The sequence below is a fragment of the Hetaerina americana genome, unplaced genomic scaffold, assembly GCF_022747635.1.
Source record: "Hetaerina americana unplaced genomic scaffold, ioHetAmer1.1.p SCAF_3, whole genome shotgun sequence".
Classification (NCBI taxonomy): Eukaryota; Metazoa; Arthropoda; class Insecta; order Odonata; family Calopterygidae; genus Hetaerina; species Hetaerina americana.
Window position 1 is genome coordinate 29,852,822 of NW_027286874.1, and position 27,943 is coordinate 29,880,764.

Below are 27,943 nucleotides of genomic sequence, written 5' to 3' on the forward strand. Positions count from 1 at the left end.
ATGAACGTCAACAAGGAGGGAAATTACAACCTCCTATCTTTATGAAATGAAACCCGAAGATAGTTCTTTGAATTTAGATTTTTATAGGAAACTTGTTCGTACCTATGTTGATTTGGTAAGTATATATTTACTTTAATTCTAGGTCTTTCGAATATATACTAATAATTTCATTTTTAGCATCAGTATGGAACGGCGTACTTTTGGGCGGATAAAGTTGTATCATTAAGCAATGAAGACCCCAAAGATCTATACTGGCTGGCCCAGTGTATGTATCTAATGAAGCAATATCACAGGGCAGCGCATTTGATATTGAGCCGCGGCTTAGACAAGGTAATAAAGTCTTTATTGAGTGTATATCACTCATTAATTGTGCCACTTACTTCAAAATTTCGTATGAAATGTCCTAATAGTTAATCTGAGGACCTTAACATTGATTTATACGATCAATTAAGGTACTTGATATCCTTTTACAACCATTGTATTTATGAAAGAATTTTTCATTTTCATTGGTTCTTGATTTGAAGATTTCTTTACAATTTGAATATCAATCTATACTTACTTTTGTGGTTAAATGCCTGCTTTTCGTCGAGCGTCACAATTCTCTTAACGGATCGATTGGATTTACTTATGAACATTTTTATAATGATGGGTTTTACCCTAATACAGAAACTTTTATTCAAGACGCACATGCTGTGCCACTACCTTGCTGCTCGCTGCCTTTTGGAAGCGGGGGAACTGGAAGAAGCACTTTCTGTGTTGCAAGATCTTGAAACAGATTGTAATACAAATGTTACGTCAAGCTACGCAGCTTCTGGCGATAGTCTTGTAAAAGACACCCCTGCAAACGTAAATGGCTTAATTTTAGATACATATTTACCAACTCATCTTATATTTTCAGTATCGCGTCAGATTTTTGTTTGCAAAATTATTTTCTTGTTGGCATAAGTTCTATCACAATAATAGCCTCTGAGAACCTGACATATAAAAAAAATGTGAATTTAAAATGTACCGTTTGGCAAAACCTACAATCTTTTTTCTTAAAACTCCTATTTTGTCAGTGGCATTAGAGTTGAAATAAGTAACACCTGCTTTTGTTGCAGGTTATTTCTCTGTTCTCAATAATTATTTTAATTTTGGTTATGATAACATTGAGATAGTTTCATGGAATACACATATTTTTTGTGGAACCATATCTATGGACAATACCATTGTAGTCACATAAATATGTGATGAAATTTTAGTTGCTAAATGATATTGTGATTTATTTTTAGATCCGGAGTTCAATGCTTTATTTGAAAGGCTGTGTATATGAAGCTTTAGATAATAGAGGACTAGCAAGTCAGTGTTACAAACAAGCTTTGCAGTGTGATGTTCATTGTGTGGAAGCATTTGAGGCCTTGGTTCAACATCAGATGCTATCATCATCCGAAGGTAAAGTATCTAATCGTTTAATAGATCATTTTGTATATGTGCTATTATTTAATTTGGAATGAATGGAATAGAAAAACATATTGCATTAAATATCTAGTGGTTGTTTGTTAGTTGTTGAAATAGTTTACATTATGAATTTTAGTGTAAGTATTGTGTGTTCTTATTGTTTAAACTCCAGATATTTAATCATTAAATGTACCTTAACTTTATTAATTGTGGTAAATGTTTCATATTTTTGGAAACGTGTTACATATGTGTTCTTGTGACTTCATTATGTTCTACCCTTTTGTCGAATATTAAAGAGTTTCTTTCTTGGGAAGGAGAAAAGTTCTACAAATGAGAGAGATCCCAAAAGTTGGCTATACATATCTGAAAGGTTTAGCGCACATGATAGTTTATTATTACTCAGTAATGAAATAAATGGTGTGTGTTTAATAATTGTATGCTAAGCATCAAGCAAAGTCATATAGTAAAGTGTAGTAGTATTTGCAATGTCTTTGTAGGGAACCTAATTAGAGCATGGGGTGTAAGACCTTATGGCTACTATTAAAGTGTAAACATAATTATATTATTATGTGAAATGTAAACTATGCATAACACAGACAAGCTCAGCCTGTTGCGTAGCAAGGACCTAATCATGGAGTTGCATGAAATTATATACATGCATGGGGTACGCAGCCATTGTTGTATCAGATGTTTACTTATACACGTACATATTTTAAAAGGGTTCAAAGAAACTAAGGAACTTGCAGCAAAAGTGACATTATCCCAGTCACCCACTCATGTGCATGCAGGTGTGAGAAATGTTTCAGTGGAAACATTATTTGGTCAGATCAGATCAAGATTCACATCCTGTTCGTGGCAAATGATTTTTCCACTGAAATTTTTCCCTTGTGCTAAATGGGTTCTGGAAAGTTGATTTTTTTGCAAAACATGTTGATTATGCTGTCTATTTTAGATTCACCAGATAATATTCTTTGCTGAAAAAAGTAGATTAAGAGTAGTGGAGAAAGCTGCTCTTAGGTCATTAGTAGTCCTATGCAGACAGAGTTGATTCAACGTGGGTCTTACTGTGGTGGGAGTCAAAAGTAGTTGGTAGTCATTTCAGCATTCGGTTGGGTCTTATCATTCGAAAAGAGGTTCAAATTTGTTTGTTTTTTGTAAGATAATTTTTTTAAGGGGATTGTTTTTATTTTACTTTGGTCTGTGCAAGGGTATTGGGTTGATGAAGGTACTATGTACTAGCTTCCCACGGCGACGGCTAAGGTTCAAATAAATTCCAGTGGCGGGTTCTCTGAACCCTACTTGGGGTGCTACATGGAGAGCACTTCAATTAGAGTGCATCATCTGTCAGATGGGATATTAAATTTTGTAAATTACCAACCTATCCCTGATGACCAAGATGGCCTCAGGTGTGCCAGTCACCTTCAACAGCTACTTCTACTTTAATGTGTATGATATGATAGGTTCATTTCAGGGTATGTATTCATCATATTTGAATGATAAATTGCTGAGGTCAACTATGATACCAATCCCACCATAAAATATTATTGTTAAACAATTTTACATTTGGGTGCTTTTGTTTTAAATCATACATGCACTTTGTTTATTGCTATGCAGCACTCACTCACATAGTTGTGGTAGGATTTCTAAGTAATTTGTTGGTAATGAAATGTAAAAAAGAAATTCATTTGTGTTTTGTTAAATTACTTCGGCCACATTTTGAATTCACTGCCTAGATTTGGGATCAGTTTGAAGCTGTATTTAAGGAATGAGTAAAGTATCAAAGGATAATGCTTTCAGAGAAAATTTTTTCGGGTGTGATTTCATGGACTGCTTCATGATTTAAAAGGACTCAAAAACTTTGTTAATTCCTCGTAAAAATCTTAATTACACCCTTTATCAATATTGTCAAGGATTTCTATATGGAAATAGTCTCTTTTTTTAATATTTGAAATTAGTTTATTTAATAAAAGAGAATTGCTTTACTGTTACCATGAGAAAATACAGAAGTATACAGATAAGAGCAATCCATCTACATCTACATATTACCCCGCAAGCCGCCGCAAGGGCCTGTGGCGGGGGTTGTTAGGTCACCACCCATAAAAAGGAGCAATACCACATGCAAAAACGACAACATGGAAAACTACACCCACAGTAGCACACACATTCATGCAAAAATCCCTTCATCCAACACTCATGCAAACACATGTACCATAAACCAACAAACAACTGCACCCAGGATGCAGCACAAAAGCCATCCAACAACACGCAAGCCAGGACACAACAAGCAAGAATTCAAAAACTCGAACACCACATGAACTTGCAACACAAAACGCTCTCCCCCCGAGGAGACTGTGAAAGGTAAGGAATGTGACCCAACATTGCAGGTAGCAGGCAGTTCCCCCCATGGAGAGGGACGAGGGATTGATTGGGAGACTTAAAAACAGATGAATATAACACTAATGCGGTCATTCAGAAAGAATGGGTTTTTATAACAAAACACACAAGGTTAGTGAAAGAGCATGCAATCGAGTAGAACTAATCATTCCCTAGAAGGTGAGGGTGGCAAGTGGAATTTTTGCTATCTATTACCCTGCAGTTGCTATCCCATATTGTCAGTGGGAAGAAGGAATCCTTTAGTCGGCTAGTTCTGGCATCTACTACCTTGATCAAAAAGTTCCCGGAATAACCACCGTGTGGCGCTCCCATCGTTCCGATTTGAGTTCTGTTTTTTTTGTTAAATTGGTACATCTGTTGTTGATATTCCCTTTAAATCTTAGTGTCATAACTTGACATTTGCAAAAGTTACGTAGCCAAGAGTACATCTATCTCTGTGTGTGTTGGCGATTTTTTACAATTGCAGAAATGGATTTAAATTTGCAACAACGAACTTGTATTAAATTTTGCGTAAAAAATGGATTTAGTGGCGCACGGACGTTGGAAATGTTGGAAAAGTGTTTCGGCAACGATTCTCTAAAAAAAACGGTCGTTTACCAGTGGCACGAGCGGTTCAGAAGTGGTCGTGAGTCAATCGAAGATGATGAACGCAGTGGCAGACCATCGACATCGAAAGTCGGTGAAAAAATTGATAAAGTAAAAGAAATGTTGTTCAATAACCGCAAATTAACCATCAGAGAAATAGCGGAGGACTTGAACATTGCCTATGGATCCGCCCAAGACATTGTGGTTAATGATTTGGGTTTCCGTCGTGTAGCATGCCAAAAGACCTCAATTTCATGCAAAAAAGAGACCGTGTTGACGTCGCAAAAGACATGATTTGCGAGGCTGAATCCGATCCCACATTCATCAAAAGGATCATTACTGGAGACGAGACGTGGGTTTATGAGTACGACACGCAATCCAGACATCAGGCAAGTGAATGGCGTTCACCAAATGAGCCGAGACCAAAAAAACCACGTCGTTTTCAGTCAAAAAAGAAGGCAATGCTGACGGTTTTCATGGATTACAACGGTGTAGTGCATCATGAATTTTTGCCAGAAGGCCAGACAGTAAACAAAGAGTGTTATTTGGGCGTTATGAGACGTTTGCGTGAAGCAATTCGCCGAAAGAGACCAGAAATGTGGGCAGAAAACTCGTGGATTTTGCACCATGATAACGCACCGTCGCACAGTGCTATCATTATTCGTAATTTTTTGACGAAAAATGCAACAAATACCATCCAACAGCCACCGAATTCACCTGATTTGGCTCCCTGTGACTTCTTTCTGTTCAATCGAGTTAAAAAACCATTACGGGGAACGCGTTTTAGCAGCCGAGAGGAAGTAATGGAAAAATCGCAGGAAGCACTGATGGACATACCGAAAACCGACCGTAACTTTTGCAAATGTCAAGTTATGACACTAAGATTTAAAGGGAATATCAACAACAGATGTACCAATTTAACAAAAAAAACAGAACTCAAATCGGAACGATGGGAGCGCCACACGGTGGTTATTCCGGGAACTTTTTGATCAAGGTAGTATTCTATTTTTATTTGCCCGCAGACTTTACGTATGTGATTCCCCCAAGTTCAGTCTTAAGTGAATGTAACATCTAGGTATTTTACCATATCAACTACTTCTAGGTCAACTCCAGCTAATTTTTAAGCAAATCCAGTTGATCTTTTAAAGAAATTTACCACCGAATATTTATTATAATTTAATGACAATCCCCATTTAGAACACCATTTAGTAATGCAATCTAAATCCTGCGCTAGAATAAAACGATCCTCATCCCTAGATATCTCCCGATAGATCACCGTGTCATCTGCTAACATCCTAATCTTACTTTTCACTTTGCGGTTCAAATTGTTAACAAAAATCAAGAAAAGCACCAGCCCGATTACACTTCCCTGAGGTACACCCGAGGTGACTCATACGCTGTCGGAACTAGCGCCATCAAGGACTACCCTCTGTTCCCGCTCTGAAAGAAAATCTTCAACCCAATTTATTGCGCCCTTGTTTGTACCCGTGACCTTTAATTTATGAATGAGTTTACCATGGGGAACCTTATCAAATGCCTTTTGAAAATCTAAAGAGATCGCATCCACTTGCCCACCTCTTTCACCCGATAAAATTAAGTCACGTGTGAATAATCCTAATTGGGTTGCTCATGAGTGGGTTTTTCTGAATCGAATTGATTTTCACTGAAAAAGTTATTGTTAACAAGGTATCTCTTTATTGAACTGACAATTATGTGCTCTAAGATTTTGCAACAGGTAGAAGTGAGAGATATAGGTCTCTAATTACTGGGGTCCTCCGTCACCACTTTTAAAAATAGGCGTTATTTGCGTGGTTTTCCAATTCTTAGGGACTTTGCACTCTTTGAGGGATTTTTTAAATATAAATTCAAGGTACGGGGCAATGTTAGGAGCTAAATGTTTTATCACCCTAGCTGGTATATTTTCGGGACCCAGGGATTTGTTGGGTTTAATCTCATTAAGCTATACTCAGCAAAAGAGATTATAATATGAATATTATTTTTCACATGGTTTTTCTAATACCTCTATAGAAATAATCAATGCTGGGAATAATATTCTAGGGGTGAATAAAGGCCAAGTCTTCATCCACTGATTTTAGGAATAAAATTTTTCTAACACTCTGTTAGTGAATCTTTGCAATTTAATATTTTTAATGGCCATCACAGCTTATGATGCCAATTAAATAGCTAACATATAAAAGTTTTTTGTTTAATAATTTATTGTGTTTATAGAGCTATTGGAGTACTCAAAGTATCAAGGCATAATTATGGTACTGTTTTCACTTTACAGAGAGGGAGCTCCTTGAGTCATTACCAATGGCTCGACAGTGCCCATCTAAAAATGAGCAAGCCATTTTGCATTTTCTGTATGAGTGCCGGATGAAGAAATACGACCGTCCTGCTCCACCAAACCCATGCATTACTACCAAAAATGTGACTGCAATGTCACCCACATCCTCTTCCATCCCAGCCGTTCCACCTGCTGCCCTCCAAGCCTTGGCTGCTAACCCAGACGTGGCAACATGGAAAGCTGAGCGCCATTACTACAATTGTGATCACAGAGAGTGTTCTCGTATCACTGAAAGGTTTATCTATTTTCTTGTTAGCTTTGTCATTTTGACCCACGAAACAGGTGACTTGGGAGGGGAGGGTGTAAGTGGAAGTACATGGTTTGGATCATTGGCCAAATGGTTACATGGGAAGCGTCCTCATTGAGGACAATGTGATTTTAAATAAGTGCACCTCTCTCCATTTCCAGATCTTGATTGTATTACATTTTATCTCACAAGGCATCATTTTTATGAAATTTGGTGATCATTTGTGCAAATATTTACTCAAGCATAGAAAATATGCAGCATGAATAATTTGTGGAAATTTTAGCTAGTGAAAGTGATCATAAATTGGTGTTATTCTATTACCAATCACTTTCATGCATGAGATGGTTATGTAAAGATGCACCTATGTGTATAAGTAGTTAGAATCTTGACTTATGCATTTTGCCTAGAACCATATAAATTTATTTCAGCTTTGAATAACTTCCCAAAAGTGTCAATTTTAATGACAAATCATGAAGATTTAAGCATTAGTTAAAAAATTGAGGCAATATTTTTCAAAGCGTCACAGTTATGCATGTAAATGTAGGACACTGGATGGTTTCTTGAACCAAGTTGAAGCCTTTTCTCAGAAAACTTCATACTGGTTTCATTTACAGGTGAAGTGAAACTAAATAATCATTTCACATTTTAGATATATTGATTCTCAAGATAATCAATGCTGTTTGCATTGAAGGTTGACGATATGTAAGAATATAGGCAAACTCATTGACCCTAAAAATATGACTTGAGCTCTTATCATAAAAAATGTATGTAGATCCTTGTGGACTCCTTAAATATCTCATGAACCCTTTCATGGGTTTATAGGTTTGCAGTGAAAAATGCGAAGATGAGCAGAGCATTAAGGTGAGGTCACATATAAAATATTTATTGGTTTGTCAGTGTACATGGAATATCAGAGTGATAAATATGATGTGGGTGCTTCCATGAAATGGGTGAAATAAGTTTTCTCTGACTTATTGAATGTGAAAAAAATGTTTTAGTGTGTGACAACATATCAATATGTATTTTCAATTTTTTTTCTTGTTACAGTGTTCTTAAAAGAGACCCTTGTCGACCTGGATGTTTACCTGTTCATATTGCCTGCATGGTTGAGATGAACAAGTCTAATGGTAAGAATAAATAAAACAGAAGCATGAAATAGCCGTTGATATGCTTAATTAATTATTGCAGAATTTTTGGTGAAATTTGTATGATTATTTTTGCCAGCCTTTTTTGAGATTTACAAAGGCTGGATAGAATTGTGAATGGTGAAAATAAACTGCAAAAGAAGGTTTGATATAATGGCACTGGAGTGCATTTCACGGGGAAGTTATGCGAAAAACAATTTAGTTTTGCTTGCATCTTGTGATTAATGTAATAATTAAGAAATAACTGATTTTGGATAAGGAAAGATCTACTAAAACAATATAGAATAATATAAGAATACTCGTCCTGCTCATACTTAAGTCCTGCCAATATATGGCATAAAGGCCTACGAGATGGCTTTCATTTTGCCAATGTCAGTCTCTCCTGTGCTTAAATTAAATATCTTACTCTCTCGTGTCTTTGCTTTCTATTGTAGCGATTGTTTGGGTAGTAATAGAGGTAAGATGTTTCAATTCATAAAATCCCCAGTTTATATTATAAATAAAGTGATTTGTATTCAATATATCCTTTGAAGGTGGCAATGTAGAATTTTTAACTAATTAAATTTGGTGGCTACATTGTGAAATTTAATGGAACTGGAGGTTTCCATGACAATTCAGTGTATCAAAGATTCACAAAAAATAATATTTAAAAGATATCTATTTTATTCTCTAAATAATGGAACTATGAAAAGAGTCACATCTGCTTCAGAAGGTATTGTTTAGTCAAAATATAATGGATGCTACAATGCTGATATTGAAATAACTTTTTCCAAATTTACCATGCCTTCCCATGTCATTTCGCAACAGTGAACCAACATTCATTGAAGTCAATTATTTTACATCCATATCAAAAGAACAAGCAAATAAATTTTAATGGATACAATTTGCAGCCAGTTTCTATGATACGCATAGTGCGGAAATTGATCTGAAAATAAAAATTGATTGTCCAATGGTCAAGGTGCCAGCCTCCTATGCCTAAGGTCAATGGTTTGATTCCAAGGGAAGTCATACTTTTTATACATTTTTCTTATAGTGTTAATGCCCTTTTAAAATGTAGGGGAAATACTACCTTGATCAAAAATTTCCCGGAATTTATTCAGAAAATTAAAAATACAAGTTTATTCATCTAAATCTATATTGTCCCCTTCAAAGTAATCCCCATCGACTGCAACACACTTATGCCAGCGCTTGATCCAATCCTCGAAACATTTTTTATATTCGGTTTTCGGTATGTCCATCAGTGCTTCCTGCGATTTTTCCATTACTTCCTCTCGGCTGCTAAAACGCGTTCCCCGTAATGGTTTTTTAACTCGATTGAACAGAAAGAAGTCACAGGGAGCCAAATCAGGTGAATTCGGTGGCTGTTGGATGGTATTTGTTGCATTTTTCGTCAAAAAATTACGAATAATGATAGCACTGTGCGACGGTGCGTTATCATGGTGCAAAATCCACGAGTTTTCTGCCCACATTTCTGGTCTCTTTCGGCGAATTGCTTCACGCAAACGTCTCATAACGCCCAAATAATACTCTTTGTTTACTGTCTGGCCTTCTGGCAAAAATTCATGATGCACTACACCGTTGTAATCCATGAAAACCGTCAGCATTGCCTTCTTTTTTGACTGAAAACGACGTGGTTTTTTTGGTCTCGGCTCATTTGGTGAACGCCATTCACTTGCCTGATGTCTGGATTGCGTGTCGTACTCATAAACCCACGTCTCGTCTCCAGTAATGATCCTTTTGATGAATGTGGGATCGGATTCAGCCTCGCAAATCATGTCTTTTGCGACGTCAACACGGTCTCTTTTTTGCATGAAATTGAAGTCTTTTGGCACCAACTTTGCTGCTACACGACGGAAACCCAAATCATTAACCACAATGTCTTGGGCGGATCCATAGGCAATGTTCAAGTCCTCCGCTATTTCTCTGATGGTTAATTTGCGGTTATTGACCAACATTTCTTTTACTTTATCAATTTTTTCACCGACTTTCGATGTCGATGGTCTGCCACTGCGTTCATCATCTTCGATTGACTCACGACCACTTCTGAACCGCTCGTGCCACTGGTAAACGACCGTTTTTTTTAGAGAATCGTTGCCGAAACACTTTTCCAACATTTCCAACGTCCTTGCGCCACTAAATCCGTTTTTTACGCAAAATTTAATACAAGTTCGTTGTTGCAAATTTAAATCCATTTCTGCAATTGTAAAAAATCGCCAACACACACAGAGATAGATGTACTCTTGGCTACGTAACTTTTGCAAATGTCAAGTTATGACACTAAGATTTAAAGGGAATATCAACAACAGATGTACCAATTTAACAAAAAAAACAGAACTCAAATCGGAACGATGGGAGCGCCACACGGTGGTTATTCCGGGAACTTTTTGATCAAGGTAGTATGGTGAGAGTTTGATTTTGTTCTATGGTATGTGTAATGTCAATCATTAAAAGTAAACAATCTGAATTGTTGTTCACTTAATTTTCCCATGATTTTCTGTTGCTAAAATGAATTGATTGCAGTAAATTCAATTGTGTGTCAAATAACTTATTCAAATTTCCCCCCGAAGGACTCGAAACAGTCATTAGTGTCAAATATTTTTACTTTTCTTTTTTTTCAGAACTCTTCTACTTAGCACATCGTCTTGTGGATCTGTATCCACGGATGGCTATTTCATGGTTTGCTGTCGGGTGCTATTATTACATTATTGGTGAGTTAGTTAATCTTTAACAGCAAGGTATGCTCTGTGTTCGTTGCACTAAATATTCATTATGTAACATACATTTTTTAAGTAATGAAAAGCTTATTTCCTGTGCATATTTTCTTTGCTTATGATTGGAGGCTTTTGAAATGTGGGTTTGGAGAAAAATGGAGAAGGTGAAATGGACCGAGAAGAAAACAAATGAGGAAGTACTTGGTATGGTGGGCAAAGAGAGGGGTTTGTTGGGAGAAATCCTATGGAGGCAGGAAAAATGGATGAGGGGCGTATTGATCGGCAGTGGGATGTTGAAGACTGTTATAGAGGGGAGAATGTTAGGCAAGCAAGGAAAGGGAAGGAATAGGATAGGGATGTTGGACAGGATGAAGGGAGGAAGGAAGCACTCAGAGATGAAGAGGGACCTGATGTAGACTAGGTTGCTGGATTTTGTGTTTTGTTAGGAGTCACAAACTATTTATTTTGTAGCTGTGCCCATCCTAAACCTACCTTAACTGGTAGATTACCTTATAATAACAATAACACCCATTTTACCATTTAATTAAGATTTTTTGGGCTATTTTAAAAATTTCAAGTTAGGGAATCGTGCATAATTACGAGGGTCATCCGGAAAGTAGTACCCGTTCGTGCCGCATGAAGTGCTGACGACGCGAGTAGCCGCTGGACGAGGTCAGATAGCTTCAGTGGCTTGTCTGCCTTCTCTGAGCCAAGTTGCGTGACGCTAGCATTGCCTGTGTTGTTTCTGTGATTGTTTACAATGTTTAAAAAAATTGAGAACGCCGCCAGTTGTGAAGTGAGGGCAGTGATTAAATTCCTCAATGCAAGAAACGTTCGCCCATGTGATATTCATCGCCAATTAAAGGAGGTGTATGGAGACAATGTAATGGACGAGTCGTCTGTTCGGCGGTGGTGTCGCAACTTCAACATGGGGAGGGGGAACACACACGACGATGAGCGTTCGGAGAGACCGTCTGTCATTACAGACCAACTGGTGAGCTCAGTTGACGAATTCGTGAGGAACGATCGGCGCGTCACAATTGATGACATCTGTGAGCATTTTCCCAATGTTTCTCGAACAATTGTTCATGAAATTGTTAAACACCATCTGCATTATGCAAAAATTTGTGCAAGATGGGTCCCTCGCGTATCTCAATGAGCTGGCGGCGAAGGACTATGCAGCAGGAATACAGAAACTTGTCACACGTTATGACAAATGCCTTAATTTGCTTGGAGATTATGTTGAGAAGTAGTTTAAAGTATCCTCTTTCAAATAAAATTTTTTATGTTTGTTAATATTTACTTTTGTGTCTTTATTTCACGAACGGGTACTACTTTCCGGATGACCCTCGTATATAAAGATAATTCAAGTTATAATGTTTTTTAATCCATCAAATCAATTGTACATCATGAAAAGTGATTCACTGTGACTGCATACCTATTAAGTGTTTTGGAAGAAAGTAATATTAAACAAAATTAGTGTCAAAATTATATCATTTTAAAATAAAATTGTTTCTGGCATGACTTGGTGGAAAATCTTCTTATTGAAATTGAAAATAGACAACTTGGCTTTTCCACATAGAAAAGTGGAAAGATACGTGGAAAAGCAAAGTTGTGTAATCTTTCAATTTTAATCGTTTTAAAACGTGGATTATGCATTAATTAATTGCTTTAAATAATCGCAAAATTTCTTTACAGCTCTTAATTACCTTTATCATTGAAGTGAGATCAGGTGCTTTCCCAGCGTATTTGCTTGATGAAGTTTTCTCGGGTCTTCCACCGGGTTAAGGGTTCCATGTCGGCCCACATGGAACCCTTGACCCGGTGGAAGACCCGAGAAAACTTCATCAAGTACCTATATCATTGTATAACTTTAAAGTGGGAAAATTATTAGGGTTTGTTGTCGATCTTGTTCTGTGAGTAGTATTTTACGACGAAAAAAGTTTGCAAAACAGTTAAAATGGTACTTTTCTTAATGTTAACATTTGAAATTTTAGGAAAAAATGACTTGGCACGCAGTTATTTGGGGAAGGCTACAACGTTGGAGAAACCTTTTGGTCCTGCATGGCTAGCGTATGGGCACTCATTTGCTGCTGACCGAGAGCATGACCAAGCTATAACTGCCTACTTCAAAGCATCTCAGCTCATGAAAGGGTGAGATTAGGAATAAGGATGTGTGCTAACTTTGTGCTAAGATTTGTGCTAACTTTTTATAGTTTGAGAGAATTGGAAATATCCCTGTTAATAACTCTCCAATTATAATGCATTTTATCTTGTGATTTTGTTGCTTGTTTTGAATTAAATCTTCATGGGCGTATGAACAAGCTCTATAATTTTGGAAAGCATACAGTATCAATTTCCTGTTGTTTTTTCACTGGATTAATAATTTAAATGGTTTGGTTTTGAGAAAATGAGTTTCACTCTTTAGATTCCTCTCTTGAACAAAGAATTCAGAAAGTTAAGTTTTCAGAGAGAACAATTTGGCCAGGAGAGACTCCATTTCACTCTATTGGAAGACTTAAAATGATTACAATACTGAGATTGGAAGACTTAAAATGATAACAATACTGAGATTGAAAAATAATTTGATTAAACTAAGCCATAGTTTCTTTGATACGTGAAAGTAAGGCAGACTTTATCTGACATAAGTCACAACTCCTGGGTCTCTGTTAACTTTAATGTTCAAAGGGTTGCTAATACCAGAATGGAAGTGTAATCCCGCTTAACAAACACCTTACATGAGTAATTCACAATGCGGGAAAATATTTCAGTTAAAAAAGTCTTGCTAAATGATTGAATTTTGGCATAATGAATGACAAGGAGATGGAATTCCCACAATGATTGCATGCCTGCTACTTCAGTTTGTGTTAATCACTCGGTCTGCTAGTATCTTAGTGTTACTAGGGATCACACATTTTTCCAAACTTTTTGTTCAGACTTATTATTTGTGCAAGGCTTAGCAATATTTTGTGTGTATTTTTTAAAAATGCCCTCAATGAAAAGGTCTCAAGAGGACAGCCGTAAGAAAATAAAAATAGCAGTGGAAATGAAAATTAAGAATGCACATAGTGTACAGCAGACCAAACAAGCTAAAGGTAATGTGGAGGTCATGGGAAAGGATGGGACTCTGTTGAATCATATCAGTTTTATCGATATCCAGTTACAAGTATGTCACAATTATGTTTTCCAAGTATTTCAGTTACCCATATTTTTCAAATTATCCATGCTTCATTATGCATCCATTGGCATGGATAATTGAGAGATTACTGTATTTTGATTCTTTAGTGTTTTTACGAGTTGTACTCATATCCCAGATTGTTTCATTCCATGATAGAAGAAAAGATGAAGATGATTCACAGTCCTAACAAGCTATATGCAATTTTCATTAAATAAACCTTGTACATAACTTATTTATTTATTTTTGGTATAGAACTGGCCATCATCATACTTGGCATTTTTTTAAATGGGAAAAATTGTTTTGCCTCCTGAGTGTTTCACTTTACAAGAAAGATTCTGGAGTGAATGATGCTCCTTGTGCAAGGTTCCGCTGGATACAGGTGTAACCCCCGCATAGCATGATGGTTAAACTCTTGGGATGTCTTGTGAAATCACATTGTACACAAGCCAATTTAATGGAGGATATGGAGTCAAATTTCTAAATCTGAAACTTTTATATTCAATGGAGTAATATAGTATATCTTAAAGGGTCGTGGTAGTCCAGTGGGTAGAGCATTGGACTGCTGATCGGAGGGTCCCGGGTTCGATTCCCGGGCAAGGCACTCTGGGCACCTGCAGCTCCACCCAAGCTGAAGTGATTTTTTGGGTACCAGGTCTTCCTGGGGAACCATAACCGGCATAGGGAAAGGAACTGGCCCCCCTACCCTGATGTGTGAATTTTCACATGCCGTATAGGGCTTAGTACTGGGTGATCTCTACCATCGCCTGCTAAACCGACCTTCGGGTTGATTACTGTGTTTTTTAATATATCTTAAGGTTGTGCATGAACCAAACCTGCTAAAAATCATTTCATATTTATACTTATGTTAATGTGTAAACGAAATATGCTAATGCATTTGAGTACCTCAATGTTTTGCAGCATATTTGGGTGTCCAGCAGGATAATAAAATATGCACACAATAATAGAACCTTAAAAGAAAGTTTTGCTTTTTAAGAGGCATAATAGCTAATGTCTGGCACAAGCAAAATTTGAACCAGTCTTTGAGCGATACTGTGGTGTTCCAAGCCCTGCTGCATTATTTCCAGTAGACAGTGGTATTTTTTCCTATGAAGTACATGGCTTTTCGGCATGACCAGTTAGCATTAGTTTACCTTCAAAATCATCTGAAGTATTTGATAATAATGATAATGTACGATGATCCATATCAGTTTTGAATATCAATGCCAATAGTTCCCCTTTTGAGATGTACGTTCTTCCTGACATTGTTATTGAAAACAAGGCCATTATATCGGCATTGAAAATTTGTTGGGGTCTGTAAACTAGGTTGCCTAATGAGATTTTTGAAGTACGTACAGTGCTAATGAGACAAAAGGAAGAATTACTTATCAGAATATAGACCGATCAGGTATTAAGACACCTAAAAGACTAAATTGCATCCCCAGAAAGCAGACCGCAATGCACACAAAGAAGGTTTTAAACGAAGAAATAATATCTGTAGTAGTAGTTAACTGCCAAAATTTTAAAAATAAGATACCGGAATTTCACCTCCTCATTCATAGCTTAGAGTCAGATATCATTATAGGAACTGAGAGTTGGTTAACAGATGATATCGCAGACAGCAAAATATTTCCCAAGTCCTTCACAGTTAATAGAAATGATAGACAGAATAGAGCCAGAGGAGTGTTTATTGCGGTTAAAAACTAGCGTCAGTAGAGCTGAGTTATTTCCTGGTAGCTGTATAGAAAGTGTCTGGTGCTGAGTAAAAATACCCAGTGCAAAATATATATCTGTGCATATTATAGACCACCCCATGCTGGCGTTAACTCAATACTAGCTCTGGAAAGGCAGATAAAAAGCTTTACATCCCACAACAATGAGCATAGACTAATTATCGGTGGCAATTTTAATGTTCCCACAGTAGATTGGGATTCGTACAGTTTTATAAATGGAGGTAAAGACAAGGATTTATGCGAGTCCCTCTTATTGACGTTCACCTCAAATTCCCTACATCAATTAGTCGCTTAACCAACAAGGGGAAAGAATATTCTTGATCTATTAGCTACTAATATACCCCAAAAGGTCTTAAATGTTGCAGTTGATGAAATCAGTGATCTCAGGGCTGTAAACGCTAATTTTCCCTAAGCATAGAAAAAGTTGACAAACCAAAAAGAAAAATTTATTTATTCAGTAAAGCTGACAATGATGGCTTAAAATGTGAGTTAAACTGTTCCTTTCTTAGATTTGACGAATTAAGCAAAACCAGGAGTGTTGAGGATACCTGGAATAATTTTCTTGGGATAACACGTTCAGCAATACAGGGATTCATTCCTAGTGAGTGTATAAGAGAGAATAAGAATAATGTACAACTCTGAAGCACGGAAATCACTAAGATGGCAAAGGGTGTACCATGCCAGAATGAAAAATGCGGTTAAAGATTCCTCCCCTGATAAAATCAACGAAACCATACAGAATTACAAAGCATCTAGGTCCCCTGCCAAGAAGGCCATCCAGAAGGCACTAGTGGAATTCAAAAGGGAAAAATTAGGTGAATATTTAAACGATAACCCAAAGATGTTTTGGTCCTACATCAAGGAAGTGCAGGGAAAAAAGTCCACCACAAACTTATTTAATAACGAAAAGGGGATAAATTAACAAGTAGTTTAGATAAAGCCAACATATTAAACTCATTCTTCCAGAGTGTTTTCAAAATATTCTCACAGAATATACCTGAGAACCTTCCAAAAACATTTCAGCAGCCAATGCAAGCAATCGACTTTTCCCCCCGCAGAATAGAGTTACTCCTTAAAAACATTGACCCCAACAAATCTCCAGGTCCTGATGAGTTACCGGCTCGCGTGCATAAAGTGCTGTCGTCTGAAATTGCCCCTTATCTTGATATAATTTTTAAGAATTCATTAGCAGAAGAAAGAGTGCCAAATGGCTGGAAGGTAGCTTCTGTAACGCCCATATTTAAAAACGGAGACCGGGAGGGCCCCAGTAATTATAGGCCAATATTGCTCACCTCCATCTCCTGTAAGATTCTTGAACACATCATTGTTAGTTCCATAATGAGGTTCCTCGATAGACAAGATTTATTGATTAATAATCAACACGGGTTCCGTAAAGGTAGATCCTGCGAAACTCAACTCGTACTCTTTGTTCATGATATAATGCATTCTGGTGAAAGTAATATTCCAATTGATGCGATATTCCTAGATTTTAAAAAGGCTTTCATAAAGTCTCTCATTTGCTAGTACTCGCGAAGTTGGAAACTTATGGAATACACGGGAGTGTTATATGCTGGATGATACAATTTTTAAAAAATCACGTTCTAACAGTCATCCCGGATGGTCTATCATCTGATACTGTCAAGGTCACGTCGGGTGTACCACAGGGAAATGTTATAGGCCCCCTCTTGTTCTGTATTTACATAAATGACCTCAGTACTATGGTTAATTGCTGGTGCTGGTTTTTTGCTGATGATGCGGTGAATTAAGGGGACATTTGAAGTCGCGTTAGCTAACGACCTGCGTGCAATTCAGGCTTGGTACGATACATGGCAATTGGAATTAAATTTGAAAAAATGTGTAGTAATACATTTTTGGGAAAAGAGTGACTCCTTTCCATTTAGTTACAAAGTGAAACAAACAGAAAAGGCGAGGGTTGATTACTTTAAATACTTGCGTATAACAATTACGATCTGTCATTGTTGTAGCTTCATTGTTGTTCTCTTTCTGCACTAATTTTTACTTATGGCATGAACTGTAGATTAACTAATCCCATATTCCCGCCCTAGCATTGTGGTTCTTTGACCTGGTTTTATGTTTTAATTTTCCGGCGCAATGGAATGACTGTATACTCTTCTCACGAGACAGATTTTCTTTCCATTGAGAATGATTCTTCAAGACTTGGAATTAAAAGGTCCTAGATGTTAGGGTTAGCTGGTGAGTTGTAGTTAGTGTAGCATTGTGGTTGTAGCCATTGAAGTCAGTTTAGTTACTACTATTAATATCAGCTTAGCTGATGCTTACTGGTGAGTGAAAAAACTAAAAAAGATTCAAATTCATACATGATGCTACTTAAAAGATAGTCACCTTCCGGAATCTTTCATAAAAGAAGAAACTGGGATTATTTTCAACAGCAGAACTTGAGTGTCTCTGGCGAAGTTGTTACTTTAAATAGATGGGAAATGGGCTCCAAATTTTCATCAGGGAAGAAGTGATATATTATGTAGGCAGAGCAAAAGAAACAACATCGCTAGAAAATAATGAAGAAAAGAACCTTTCTTTTTTTGGATGTAACTTGATAATTGTGTAGAAAAGTGTTAGAATATGCAGTGCAGTTTTATCTATTTTTTCAATTTGATGGCTTTATTATTTAGTATTGTTTTGATTTTGCAATCTTGAAAAAATGCTTAAATGGCCAACATCGGACATTAAACCATTGCTTGTCATAGTAACTGCTTATGTATTATTAAGGTGGACTTTTTCCTGATACCTTGCATTGTTTTCTGATATTTAAGAGAGTTGCTCCGCCTCCATAATGAATAATGGCTTCACAATTAGAGAATGCAATCGTTTTGTATTTATTAGTTGTGAATTATCTATTCATTAGCATATCTTGGCTTCCTCTTTCAAGCCGTCTCCTGGTGTCATGTTTTCATAATCTTATATTTCTTCTCATTTTAAATATCTCCAGTTGTCATCTGCCATTGCTCTATATAGGCCTTGAGTGTGGTCTCACGAGCAACATCCCCTTGGCACTGAAGTTCTTTTCTCAGGCAAGGATGATTGCACCCGAGGATCCATTTGTAATTCATGAGATGGGAGTGGTTGCATTCCAGAATCAAGAGTGAGTGTTTCCCTTGAATTCATAACTTTTCATTATTATAAAAATGTCCTTTGTGATTTTTCCTTGAATACAGGTGTATGTTTCCTCACTTTTCTCTGTGAAATAATTTTCATAGCTTTTCCAACCTAAAAAGCATTTAGTGAATCCTGATTGCAATTAAAAGTTATTTCAGGCGTGTTTTGTAATTTGTGGTACTTAAGAATGCTCTTGAGTACATGTATGGAATGTGGTAATATTTTAAGAAGGTGCTGAAAATTTGAAAATCCTCATTCTAAAAAGGACTGTTAATTCTACAATCATGAATATTATTATCATGACCAAATGTATGCTATATTGAAATAAAATTATGACTTTGTAATTCCATAAACACAATCCAGGTTTTGACATTGAACGACATCAGCACAGTGACAACAACAACCGTCAACCTCGAAACCTATGTTGTGTTTTTGAATAAAGTGTCTAGGATTACAAAGTCAATAATTTCATGTCAATATGTTATGCTAATTCCATAATGTTATGCCGAAGGCAACAAAAAAATTATGTGCTACTTTCAACCCAGTAGTGGACTGTAAGAATTTGAAGATCTGATCAATTATAATTTGTTAGTCATGATATGGCAGTTTGACCCTTTGACTTTGTTTCACTGTGGAATGAACTGTAAGAAAATGTGAACAGAGGGACCTGGATGAGAGATGGCATAAGGAGCATGGGGTATGGTTTGAAGTAAAGTATCCATGGAATATTGAGGGAAATGAGAAAAGAATTTTTTCTTCATGGCTGAGGAACACCATATGTACATATTTCAGGCAAAAATAAGGGTTTGAGAAAGAGATGACAATTATGTACATTCTTGCTCCCAGGTATTATATCAAAGTTACTTAAAAGGAAAATTGTGTGTCTCTATTTTTTACTCCAACCTGTTAGTCGTTTAATTACATTCATTGGTAAGATTTTTCTGTATAAATCACATGTGCACTACAGGTGCAGGCACTACACCTGTAAATGATTATTTATTCTTCTTTTTAATTATTTTTCTCAATCATTTTTAAAATTGAACATGGGTATATAATTCCATGGTTTTATGTTTAATTCTTCCACAGTTACTTCACTGGTTCCACTGGCGTGTAGTTTTATATCACTTCAATCTTTTCTTTTTTTTTAATTGATATTTTATGCTGAAAGTTCATTAGTTTACTGTTTGTTAAATTTAGAGGAATATTTACATTATTTATTATCAGTGATTGCCTTTAAATTTATTTGTTACTTTGAGTGGCCTTCAACTAACCCAGGATGAAATGCTTACACCATTCATGATCAACTAACTTTTGTGATGAAACCTCATTGTATTTCGTTGTAATGACCATCTTTTAAGGGAATTCTAAACTATCCTTCCTTAAAGCTATACTGCAGCAGAAGAACATTTCCTGGAGGCATTGAACAGAGTCAGAGAGGGAAGATCTAACCTTGTCAGTACTTCATCTGGGCCTCCACCTCTTCCTCCAGATCGATGGGAGCCATTACTCAATAACCTGGGCCATGTTTGTCGCAAGTTGAGAAAATATGATGAAGCTCTTGAATATCATCGCCAGGTAGGTGTGTTTATGTTCTAGACATTGTTATTGCAAGGGCAATTCTGAATATTCTGTAATGTAAATAGTAATGACATGGACACAATTAGACTTTCAAAATATATGATACATAGAAGCACATAATGACTTATCCTTGATGACAAGTATGTAAAAAACAACATTGACTGGCATACTGGTAAGAACAGTCTGATACATTGAAACCATTCATCTCATAACAAAATAATGTCAAGTTTACCAAAGTGAAATCAGTTATATAGATATAGTTACTTTCTAAATTCAACCCCATGATAATACCTGATGTTTTTTCAATTCATTATTTCGGTGAGTTTTTTATATGCATATGAAAATAAATAAAAAGTACCATTCATGTAAATATGGGTTAAAATAAATAGGATTTGACTAGAAGTGGTTTTATGTATCAAGAAAAGGTGCAAGCAAATGTACATTCCTCTCTGAAAGCTTTTGAGGGAAAAAAATAAAAGAGAAAATAAAATAAGAGAAAGTAGACATTTCGAAATTGTAGACTAAAAATCTGCCCCATGAATTATTAATGGTGACATTTTTAAAGTTTACAACCAATATAATACTATTAATTACCTTTGCACAGGTGGCAGCTATTCATGGATTAATTTGAGTGCATGAAATTATATGAATCATAGGATGCTATTGCATGATATTTATTTTTATTGTATGATGATTCATATAATTTCAAGCACATATTCATGCACAAATACATGTAAACAGATTCAGAAATGAGGAAGTCATTTGTGAAAGCCATCCGATGTGCAAGCTAATATTCAATTCTGAAATAATGATAACTGATTCCCTGAGCTGAAACCAGTTCACTATTTTTCCTCCATGTAATTGTGAATGATAAATCTGATAAGTAAGTAATGTATGTCCTTGGTTTATGAAGTCTATCCTTTGTAACTACCAAGAGCACAGGTATCTAGATAAGATATTAATTTGTCATGGACTTAATACAACTTAAATTGCAAGATCATGAAATGAGAACAGTGAGAATATCATTTCTATTTTTATTCATTGAAGTGAGTTATCCTGTTTACGTGAGTCTTTGTGTCATGGCAGGCATTGGTCTTATCACCTCTAAATTCGTCTACTTACACCGCAATTGGATATGTACAAGCACTGCAGTGTCGACCAGCGGATGCAGTGGAGTCATTACATAAGGCTTTGGGACTTAGGCCTGATGATACATTTGCCACCACAATGTTAGGATATGTTGTGGATAGGCTGGCTGGGGAATCTTCATTGCCGTCACATGAAGGTATATATTTTTTAACATTTTACTAATATTAAAAATATTTAGCAATTTTTCATTCAATTTTTTCCTTGTTTAATCTTTCAGAACAAATAAAGTAATCATGTGTAATGAGTTCAAATGCTATAATTTTCAAATTAATCAGGCTTTGCTAATTTATAAATTGATAATAATTAGTTTCTCTTTCTTTATGGGAGAACCTGCTACTTTTTGGACAAATTTTGGCCCAAATCTGCACTTAATACCATGTGAGATTTTGCACCATACATTGTGTGACTTTAATCATATCAACAATTTCTTCAGCTCTTTGTGAGCGACGAATACGTTTAGAATATCAATGAATTGAAAGTAAGAAATGAAATGAAATCATTTGAGTTTATATGAAGCTCAATTCATCTTATGAATTGATTGAATTGCATTCTAATTCATTTTTTATTGGTAAGTGTGGTTTTGTACATCGGAGTCACCCGCTAGTATGCATTACAATGCAACTATTTTTTAGTGTAAAAGTCATTTGCCTCGGCCAGGATTCGAACCCGCATCCCTCGATGTTGACTAAAGCACTCAGCCAGACATTGAGGGACCCGGGTTCGAATCCCGGTTAAGGGGAATGATTTTACACTCTGCAACTGTTGCATTGTAACGCACATTAGTGGATGACTCAGTCATAAGTTACTGTCCTGCAGTTTCTTAGAATTTGTAGAACATTCATGCTCATTAATCTTTTTTGAGTACATGATACAATGTATTTTTATAACTATTTGCTGGAATGCAATGTCATTTGACTTTATTTTTATAAAAATCCTATGAAAAAAATTGTAATCTGTATATGTAAATAAACCATAAACACAGTAATCAACCCAAAGGTTGGAAAGGATTAATTGAGCTTCTTATGGCCTTTTCTAAGACTGAGTGTATTAAATCATATTTCTTTCAGCCATGAAGGGTTCATTCCATCAAGCCCTTAATGGCTTAAGGAAATATTATTTAATATAATCGAACCCAAAGGTTGATTTGGTAGGTGTTGGTATAGTTCAGATGATTTTACCAACTACATATTAACCTGTCTCTTTGACTGCAATCAACTTAAATAAAAATTGAAATCTGTTGTCACAAAAATACTTCACTGTGTTCTTGTTGATTTTTTTAGAGTTTGATGTGAATTAGAATTGAAAACTTCCAAGTATGAGTGCAATTGACAAAAAATCTTATAACAAGTGGCCTTTTAGCCACCTCTGATGTAATGCACTGTTTTACAAATTCAGTCGCTGTAGCTGCATATTTAATCTGTTTATTTAATGTGGTCATTGTAGTCCTCAGGAATTATATTATCAATCAGCTGAGTTAGTTTTGGTTATGAACCTATGCATTAATTTACTGTGTATGGGAAGTTTTTTGTACTGTTAACTACATTCTCCTGAAGGATTATTGTATCAAGAGACCTTGTTTCAATGTTGCACAATGTGTGTCCCAAATACACCCCTAGATCATACCTGGTTTAAATTAAAAAAATGAGGGGAATGGTTGACCTGTCCTAATTTAGGCTTTATTGGTGTTTTTTTTTATTTTTAGACTCCCTTACTCTCAATGAGGATTCTGAACATGGAGATGTGATTACAGACTCACCATCATGTACCATTCCTGTCACACCAACCTCACGTAATCAGACTGGTGATGCCAAGCCATTAGAAATGGTCACTCCAAATGATACTTTGAATCAAGAATCCTTGCTTGAAGTAAGTAGTAAGGTGAAAAGAAGGGAATCCAAAATGAGCACATCTATTCATGTCATTGTGATTCATGATTGCTCTTCAGATTTATATTCACATGTGGAAAACAAAAGGCTCCTAATACTACACAGTCCAAAGGTCATTTCTGTTTGACAATATATTTAAGTAGAAATAATTAATCAGTAAAAATTATTTACCTTGCTTATGGGCATAGAATAACTTTTTAATGTTGCACCAGGTACTTAAATGATGAAATGAAATTAAATGACCAAACACTGAATAGCTCAAAAGAAATTTCCCTATTTGAGTTGTTAAGACTGCTATTCACTTCATCTGTTTTCATCATGAAATGATTTGCCTTGTTCTGAAATCTATATGATATAGAGATGTCTAATTGATAACTTCAAAAAATAAAATAGTGATTTTGTTCATTCCAAGGCAAATAAATATAAATTACTAAAAGTAAAAGCTCTACAATTGAAATTTGTGTGTTTGTAGTAGTAGTAGTTTTGAGGGGAGGCGACCGACAGCTAAGGTCATTTGCGCCATAGGGGATGGATAGGAAAGGATGAAGGGTGGAGAGAAACCTGGCGTCGGCATTAGCCTACTCTTAACGAAAGGCGCCAAGGGGTCCGCAGTTTAACGTCCCATCCGACGGACGGCGTACTCACTCAAAGTGCCCTCCACAAAGCACCTCAAGTAGGGATCGAGATACCTCTGAAAAATATTCAACACCGCCGGGATTTGAACCCGCGCCCTCATGGTGGGAAGCCAGTACGTTAGCCCCCGCACCATCTCGATCCCCTTGTGTGTTTGTATGGAATGGATTTGCTCCAAGTTGCATGATTATGGAATGCATGTGACTTATGTAAAAACTTTAATTTTTGTGAAGCTGTGACAATCATCTTCAAAGTTTAAATTTTTATCCTACTAAATGTAGAGATTCATGCAGTCTACAAAAGATGAGTGGAGGTGGAGCTTAGAGATCTAATGAAAACAACATGTTTACCAATATCTTGAAAACTTCTTGAGAAGGACATGAAGTACATATAAAAGTATCTTTCCAAAATGTTCATTATTTTATGACCAAAATTGGTAAATGAATGTTGATTGTAGTGCTTGTCAAATATCTTCAGGCATGATTTGATGTGGAATGTCAGTTCGAACAATATTCTATTAATGAGTTAAGATTATTTCTTCTCTTAACAAGGCTGCAGTATAGATGTCCCTTGTTTTTCCCAGCTTATTTGGCTTAGCTTAGTTGATAATAGTTGGTAAAATAGTATATGTACTATGTAGATTGCATTCCATGATTGTGGTAATAAGGTTACAGTTGAACCTTGTACTACAAGCATTATTCGTTCTGTGATCTTTCTCGTAAATCAACATACTTGTTTAGTGAAACAACTCTTCACATATCAATTACTGTAAAATATGATAATGAGTTCCAGGCCGAAAAAAATAAATTATGCTCAAGATTTGTTCAAAGAAAATTATATATACACTGTTTAGGATCATGGATCATGTTCACATTTTCTTCTATTGCAGAATGAACTATCTGGGAATGTGAACTTGATTTGTAAAAGCAAAAAAGAATTGAAATAAATAGTTTATTATTTGTTATACATACCTAATACCTTTTTACTATGAAGCTGTCTGGAGACATTAGCTTTTACTGATGCTTCAAAAATTTTGTAAAAATGTGACTCAGAATTTTTATTGAATAAATTTCTGGCCCATTGCCACTTCCATATTAGGGCAATGTCTCACATTCATGGTACAATACAATAGTTTCCCATTATCTCCACATAACATATAGTTGGCTGTTTTGCACCTCACACTTCTTAAAGGCCCATGGAGTTTCTGAATGGTAAACTAGTAGGGGTTTAATTTCCAATTTGCCGCTTGCATTTTTGCCAAGTGTGCAAAATAGCTTCGTAAGATGGCCTTTCATTGGATTGTGGCTGGACGATGCATTCTCATCTACCATTACGTGTAGAATTATAGGTTCCCTTTTGTATCTTCTTCCAGAAGAGAACCATTGTATCATAATTGAAAACCTTTTCAGACCGTTAACCTTCAGAATCTATGAGTTTCTTGAAGTCCCTGATGAAGTTCTCTGCTGCCATTAACTCAGAGCTTGCTGCTTCAGCATGCCTTACACTGCCGGTTCTTCTGATAAACCTCTTGAATCATGTGCGGCTCCCCTTAATTACTTCTCCAGCCATTGATGGTCTTGGCATATTCTTATGAGGTTGGAAAAAATCATTTTCTTCTCAAAAATTATGTTCTTGTCAATAGTATGGCATTGTAATTGCTTTTCCGTTATCCATGTAAGAAGCAACCTTTTAACATCCTTGAGAATACATGCCCATTGCGTTGATATTCTTGTCATTCTCTTTGAAGCATCTCTCTCCGTAATTTTATCCTTGATCTTGAAGAAAATGCAAATTGTTGATGTTGAACGATTGTTAATGTGCATACTAGATCAGTCACACTCATACCTTGTTCCTGATTTTCGATTACTACTTTCCACTTCTACTGTTATTTTTATTCTTTTGTGGCTCTCTTCTTGCAGATTTTTTTTTCAGGGTCATTTTTAAAACCATGCACGAAATATTATTTAACTTTGCACCAAAGATCACTAATAATAAGCCAGAACACAAGTTTGGAAAAATGTGTGTTCATTAACAACACCGAGATGCAAGCGGAACAAGTGCTAAACACTAACTGAAGTAGTAGGCTTGCAATCATTCCAAAAATTGTTTTCACCTCATCACTTATGCAAAAAGTCTCGTTAAGCTAGTCATTTTAGGACCAACATGTTCGCTCATTATGCGAATTACTTGCTATGCAAGGTGCTTGTTAAGCGAGGTTCCACTGTATTTAGTCAAGTAATGTATTATGTGGTAATCCATAGGGTAGAGCATAGGACTACTGACTGGAGGGTCAGGGTTCGATTCTCTGACACACCTCTGGGCATCCTTAACCTTAGCCCAAGCTGTTATTTTTCGTGTACCAAAACTTCCTGGGAAGCCATAGGGGGCAAAGGGAAAGATCTGCCCCCCCCCACCTTTATGTATGAATTTCACATACCATCAAGCTTTGTAATATGTGGGATCTACCCTTACATACCAAACTGATCCTCTGGTTAAAAACTAGTCATTTTGAATCAAGTAAGTAATTTTGTCTGTATTTTACAAGGCAATCAATTTTGAGTAGAGTTCCGGCTAGTATGTATGAATACCCACTTGGCTTGGTAACACAGTATATCTTGTGCCAATACAAGTAACTATCATCTGATATTGCAGTTTTGTGGCTTTTGTATTTATCTTCTCAGTCACATGCTAACGATAGAGGATTTCACATTTGTTATGTGTTGTAAACCGCAGAGATTATTGGCAAAAAAGAAATGATAGACGAAGAGCAATAAGTATTACACATTTAAGAAGGGCCTATATTTTTTTATCTGTGCCCATATGTTGAGAAGGGTCATGATAGCCCACTGGGTAGAGTATTGGACTTCTGACCTTAGGGCCTGGTTTTGATTCCCAGGTATGCCTCTATGCATTCTCAGCTTTGCCTTAGCTGTGTAATTTTTTGGGTACAAGGTCTTCCAAGGAAAACACAGTTTACTCGAGAAATGGACTGGTCTCCCCACCTTGATGTAAATTTCACATGCTCGTGCACACATGACAATGGGCTAATGTGGCATCAGCTGAATTAGGACCTCACCTGTCAAACCAGCCGTAAGGTGGAAGATGTATATTTTGGCTGAAACATTGTTTCAATTTGAGTACTTAGTAATCACATTGTAAATGTTTGAGGAAATTATTGCTCACTTACAAAGGCTGCTGGTTTGCTGAATTCCTCTTCCATCGCCAAAATTTGTTAGTACATTTTTATCACCCTTAATAAATGTGGACTTTTTTCTGCCATTCACATAAGTCAAGAGTGTAGCAATTGTTATCATGGTAAATTTACAAACCATCATTTAATTTGGATGCTTCACATCACATCTGGAACTGCAATATAAGTGTATTAAGTTGGTTATTTTTTTACGTTATTCTGTTGTATTTATCATAAGTTAATTCAAGTTATTCCTTAAATACTCTTGTAAAATTATAAATATTGAACAGTGGGTTAGTTATTTCATTTTAAGTATCTATCCAGTGTAGTATTTCCAATTAATAAATTGTTATTCATAGTGGTAAAATTTTGCTACAATCTCATTAAAATCAAATATGAACTGAGTTTTTGACTTACGAGTATAATGAGCATACCCATAAGTTGATAAGAATTTCTCTCTCTACAGGTTGAAATGCAAGATTCTTCTGCTCAGACACATGATGGTAGTTCGTGATAATAGTGAAACACTGGACAATAATTAACTATGAAGAGTGCTCTTGTTTGTAGATATTGTGGAAATAAAATTTTTGTGACTTAA

General features: G+C 36.1%; 1 protein-coding gene across 1 annotated transcript; it reads left to right on the forward strand.

The window, feature by feature from the left end:
• On the forward strand, positions 1 to 27,943 carry Cdc16 (cell division cycle protein 16). The gene is made up of 13 exons (XM_071587591.1): positions 1 to 115; positions 178 to 330; positions 682 to 846; positions 1,272 to 1,431; positions 6,704 to 6,998; positions 8,058 to 8,137; positions 10,774 to 10,863; positions 12,864 to 13,020; positions 18,743 to 18,895; positions 20,295 to 20,484; positions 21,574 to 21,772; positions 23,339 to 23,502; positions 27,812 to 27,943. Exons 1-13 carry the CDS (start codon positions 47 to 49, stop codon positions 27,857 to 27,859), a joined length of 1,923 nt encoding a protein of 640 aa, XP_071443692.1. The 5' UTR covers positions 1 to 46; the 3' UTR covers positions 27,860 to 27,943.